The sequence below is a fragment of the Thecamonas trahens genome (assembly GCF_000142905.1).
Source record: "Thecamonas trahens ATCC 50062 unplaced genomic scaffold supercont1.9, whole genome shotgun sequence".
Lineage (NCBI taxonomy): Eukaryota > Apusomonadida > Apusomonadidae > Thecamonas > Thecamonas trahens.
The window spans coordinates 67,323-72,405 of NW_013657671.1; the positions used below are offsets into that span (position 1 = coordinate 67,323).

At 62.8% G+C, this 5,083-nt stretch overlaps 4 protein-coding genes across 4 annotated transcripts in view; 3 read left to right on the plus strand and 1 right to left on the minus strand.

Moving 5' to 3' along the window:
- The window catches only part of AMSG_02238 (NCF2 protein), a 1,990-nt gene extending 1,830 nt beyond the window's left edge, over positions 1-160 (minus strand). Inside the window, exon 1 of the mRNA XM_013905334.1 lies at positions 89-160. Within this exon, the coding sequence (XP_013760788.1) occupies positions 89-100 (12 nt within the window). The 5' untranslated portion in view covers positions 101-160. The remainder of the gene's footprint in view (positions 1-88) is intronic.
- Positions 161-1,041: 881 nt separating this feature from the next.
- Positions 1,042-2,259, plus strand: AMSG_02239 (uncharacterized protein; the record flags this gene model as incomplete). The annotated part of the gene is made up of 1 exon (XM_013905335.1): positions 1,042-2,259. The coding sequence occupies one exon, from the start codon at positions 1,042-1,044 to the stop codon at positions 2,257-2,259; it is 1,218 nt and encodes a 405-aa protein (XP_013760789.1).
- Positions 2,260-2,329: 70 nt separating this feature from the next.
- Positions 2,330-3,666, plus strand: AMSG_02240 (uncharacterized protein; the record flags this gene model as incomplete). Its single annotated transcript, XM_013905336.1, has 2 exons — positions 2,330-2,530; positions 2,566-3,666. The coding sequence occupies 2 exons, from the start codon at positions 2,330-2,332 to the stop codon at positions 3,664-3,666; spliced, it is 1,302 nt and encodes a 433-aa protein (XP_013760790.1).
- Positions 3,667-4,123: 457 nt separating this feature from the next.
- Positions 4,124-5,014, plus strand: AMSG_02241 (charged multivesicular body protein 3; the record flags this gene model as incomplete). Its single annotated transcript, XM_013905337.1, has 2 exons — positions 4,124-4,246; positions 4,470-5,014. Exons 1-2 carry the CDS (start codon positions 4,147-4,149, stop codon positions 5,012-5,014), a joined length of 645 nt encoding a protein of 214 aa, XP_013760791.1. The 5' UTR covers positions 4,124-4,146.
- Positions 5,015-5,083: the final 69 nt, after the last annotated feature.

Genomic DNA, 5,083 nt, shown 5'->3' on the forward strand with positions numbered 1-5,083 from the left:
AAAGTCATCCCTCCCTCCTCCTCCTCCCCCCCCCCCCCCCTCCCACCACCCCTCCCCCCCCCCTCCCCCCTCTACCCCATGCACATACCTTCACAGACATCTCCCCTACTGCCCTGTGGAATGAGCTTGACGGGAGGAAGTGGTGTGGTGGCTGGTCCAGGTGATTGAGTTGGTCTCAATGTGGGCGGGAGGCAGAGGAGGGGGGGGAGGGGAGGGGTTTAAACCCGCTTGAAGCATTCGTACGAACAGAAAGCGGTGGCGGGAGAATGCACGTGGTGGGCATAAGATGTGGAGTGGAGGGGGGAGGGGGGGGGAGGTGATACCATGGAGATGAAGATAGGGATGGGGATGGCGGTGGATGGGGAGAAGGGGAAGGGATCTTTAGCAGTGTGTGATGTGATCCGCGTTGATAAGATCTTGGCGTGGCCTAAGGTAAGAGGCCGAGACCGTCAAGGAATGCGTCGTCTGGCCGTCTCGTCTAGTCTCGCCTGGTCTGATATATATTTTTTGCACACCGGACAATCCAAACTGAGTTAGTCATGGCACGCTGGCTTGTCTTGGGGATGGGCGGGACAGATCGGAGCAGAGCAGAGCCGAAATACATGCAACAAGCCATTGTGCACTCTCCAGAGCCACTCGATGGTGCTATTCTTCCATCATTAGGCATTGTGGCCTTTATGGGCGGAATCAGGCGTGGCTATGCTGTTGGCGGCGTGGCAGGAGCATGGCAGCGGTCGGCAGGACACGCCAGCTCTGGTCACCTAGACACGCGCCGGCACTCCTCCCCCAGCCTCGCCCATGTCGGACCCAGACGTGGAGAGGGGCTTGCGCGCTCCACAGCGCCGACGCCGACGCAGTGGTCGAAGCAGCCAGGGCGGGCGAGCTGGCACGGGCTTGGGGGGCTTGGGGGGCTTGGCCGCGGCCGCCGGCGCGGGCTCTGAGACCGACGATGCCGGCAGGCTGGTGGTCATCTCGGTGGTGGACGAGGCGCGTGGGAGCCGCACAGAGTTTGAGTGTAGGGAGCGTGTGCTGCGGTCGTGGATGGCGTACTTTGGCCCGCTGCTGGACGAGTACGCCATCAATGACGACGAAGATCATGTTGCGATCACGGTCCACTGCGACGCGCGCGTCTTTCGCTTCCTCATCGACTATGTTGCCGCCCGCGACGCCGATCCAAACTACGAGCCACCACTCTCACTCAAGAACGTGGTCTCGATCGTGGTCTCGGCCGCTTTTCTCGGCATTCCGCCGCTGGTCCATGCCTGTGCCCATTTCATGGCGGCGCGGCTAGACGCGGTCCTCCGCCTCCCGCTCGACCTCTCATGCCTGAGCGACACTGTGGTCGCCAGCATCGAGCCGCTTGTTCCTGTGGCAGTCTTGGTGAGTCTTGCAGATCCACGTGACGTCCTGCTTCCGCGATTGCTGCGGATGCGACTTGAGCGCGAGCTGGCGGATCCGTGCGGGATGCTGGCGGCTGCCTTTCGGTGCACGGTGTGCAAGCGGGTGGTGGTTCCGGCGCTCGGCGACCACTGTGCAGATGCCGATGTTGGCTTGAGCGAGCACGGCGAGCTTGTGCGTGGGCATGTGCGTGATACAGCACCGATGCCGTGGCGTCCGCTGCTCAAGGCTCTGTTTGCGGCCTGGCGCTCATGGCCTCGCATCTACTGGGCGCTCTACGCCCTCGTCCACGCCCTCCCGTGCGCTGCATGCGACTCGATGTTTGCACTGGCATCGCTGACCACATGCGCTTTTCATCCAGTAGCGTTCAACAGCGTTGTCTACCCCTGCTGCGGAGCGAGCTCGCAGCTTGCTCGCGGCTGCGCGTCGCGCGCGCACGCCCCGGCCCCGACCAGCAGGCGCGACGCCGACAAGCTGGCGGTTCTCGAGTCGCGCTCAGTCGCGCTGGCTGCCGACGCCGACCTGGTGGTCTCGCTCATTGCGTCGCCGGAGTCGCTGCGTGCAGCAGGCTCCCGCCTCTCAAGCCTCGACGCCGCCGCCCTGTCTGAGGACCGCTCCGGCTCGGACGATTCGGACGACTCGGTCTCGGACTGCTCCAATGACCAGCCGACCGGCGCAACAACGGCGCCGCCATCGCGTGGCGGCTACGTTCCACGGCTTGTCACCAAACGAGCCAAGAAGATGGCGTACGGAGACCTGGTTCACGACTCGGAGTGGCGGTCGTACTTGCAGTCAGACCGGGACGCTCATGCATATGCGATGCTCGCCAGCCGGGTGAACAGTGTAACGTCTGCCGTGTGACTAGCCGCCGCTGGGTCAACTCGGTGTCTCGGTGTGTCGCGGGCACACTCTTCTTCCGTCTAACACCCGCATGGAGGTTATTGCCAACTCTATCGATCGTATCCGCGAGGCTGTGAGCAAGTCACCGCTTCTGCTGAAGCAGCATTATGATGAGCTCGAGGCGATCGCACAGCAGCTCGCCGACCTTGCCGGGCGAATGTCGACTGCGGAGAAGGTGAGCAATCTGCAAGATGCGCAGCCGGAAGCGTTGCATCCAGAGGTGGTTTTCGAGGTCACACCTGCCGCTTCCCCGCGCGTTCGGCTGAGGCCGAATCTAGTGCCGATTCCGAGTCCGATGAACATTCCGGCGCCGCAAACGCCGTGTCCGACACGAGTGCGTCTGCACTGTCTTCATCGACCGCAACATCTGCATCGTCTGTCCCAGCCGTCAGCGTCGTCGCATCTACTCGTGCTTTGTTCGAGGCAGCGTCGGTCCCAGCCCCCACCACGCCCTCGATCAAGACCGGTCGCAAGTGGAAGCGTCCGGCCCCGGCCCCGGCCCCAGCCCCCACCACGCCCTCGATCAAGACCGGTCGCAAGTGGAAGCGTCCGGCCCCGGCCCCAGCCCCAACCCCAACCACGCCCTCGATCAAGACCGGTCGCAAGTGGAAGCGTCCGACCCCGGCCCCGGTCCCAACCCCAACCACGCCCTCGATCAAGACCGGCCGCAAGTGGAAACGTCCGACCCCGGCTCCGGCCCCTGCCCCTGTTGCTCTACAGACCAAGCCTCCACCGCCGTCCTTGTCCACGACTTGTATCGTGTACCTGCAGCCAGGCCAGCCTGATCCCCAGCTGAAGTGCGGTCACAGTGAGATCTGTGGGCGCTGCATTGGCGAGATGTGCGCCACAGAGCTGGCAGGCATGTCCCGCATATTGTGCCCGTCGCTCGAGTGCCGCGCACCGATCACGTACAAGGTGGTCTCCACTTGGCTGCCGGAGGACGCTCGCAGTCATCACCTCGACAACTTCAACTTCATTGTCGGCGGCGGCGAGTCCGACAGCTGGTTGTGGTGCTCGAATCCAGACTGCTCGGACGCGTGGCCGGTCCACGCTGCCACCGATGGCGTACTCACCTGCCGATGCACTGCCCGGACATGCGTCGCCCACTCGGAGCCGTGCCTCCCGCGCGGCACGGGCTTTTGCTGCCGTGTCAGCTCGGGTGACTTTGCATCCACCATCGACGCATGCCCATCCACCATCAAGATGTGCCCCAAGTGTGACACCCTCATTGAGAAGAACGGTGGCTGCCGCCACATGACCTGCGTCTGTGGCCATGAGTTCTTCTGGTGCTGCCTCCGCCCCTACCGCCAGATCGAAGCCGCCCGTGCCCACTACAGCGATCCTGTGTGCATCACAGCTGAGCTTTGACCTCGCACACCCTTCACTTCCCCATTCTCCCTCAATCAATGCATCCATCTGTCCATCACTACCCGGCTAGCCCGCCTGTATGGCACGATAACCGTAGAGAACCTCCGATGAGACGTCACAATATCGATGTCGCGTCTTTTGGGAGGGTACGGTGTGTGTTTGTCCGAATCGGCCCGTGCTGGGCTCTCGGTCGAGATCGTGAGATCGTGTTTCATGAGACACGATCTTTCTCCTGATGCTTTTCCCGCTCTCAGCCAAGCCTATCAAAACGCTGCCACTCCCCGTCCCCAATCCAGCAAAGAGACTGTCCCCTAGCAATGTATAACCACAAGATTGTCTAACCATCGTTTGATGGAGCCACTATCTTTGATCACCACCATGAGCTGCCTCGCCAACGCCTGGCGAAACATGTCCTCTTCGCCCACCTGCTGCCGCTCACCACTCGTCGGGGATTGCCACTCGTCGCCGACACCACCGCCAATGGGACTGTTCGGCAAGAAGCTCTCGCCCAAGGAGCAGGTGCGCCAATGGAAGCGCGGCATGCGCCACGAGATGCGTGCTGTCGACCGCCAGATTACCGGTACCTACTCCCTTCCCTGTCCTAGCCAACCCTTCCCTTCCCTATCCCCTTTGGTGTTACAGACCCCCCCCTCCCCCCCCCCCAACGACCCACGCCTTCCATGGCCGACAACTGGTGAACACGGCAGAGGTCCGCTCGCACGTGCGGACACGCCCCCCCCCCCTACCCCCCCTACCCCCCTCCCCACACTCACTCACACCCATGGCGATGGCGATGGGCGTAGCTATCAAGCGTGAGCAGAAGGGCGTGGAGCGTGAGATCAAGCAGTGTGCCAAGAGCGGCGACGTGGTGTCGGCCAAGATCCTGGCCAAGGAGTATGTGAGGGCTAACAAGGCTGTGGAGCGACTGTATACCTCCAAGGCGCAGATGAACTCGGTGATCATGTCGATGGAGGCGAATCTTGCCATGGCCAAGGTCACCGGCTGTCTGCAGTCGTCGACCGAGGTCATGGCCATGATGAACTCGCTCGTCCGTGTCAACGAGATCTCACAGGTCATGATGGCCATGTCCAAGGAGATGACCAAGGCCGGCATCATCGAGGAGATGGTCGACGACACCTTTGAGATGATGGAGGACGACGAGCTGGAGGACGAGGCCGAGGACGCTGTCAACTCGGTCCTCGCAGAGATCACCGATGGCGTCATGGGCGAGATGGCCGGCATTGCCACTGGCTCCTCCCTCCCCGAGGCCGAGCCTGCCGCTGCCGAGGAAGAGGGCGAGGACGACATGGCAGACATGCAGGCCCGCCTTGCTGCCCTGCAGGCCTAGTCCTCCCCCCCCCTCCCCTCCACACACACTACACCATGGACGCGCCCTCGGCCAACACGACCCACCCCG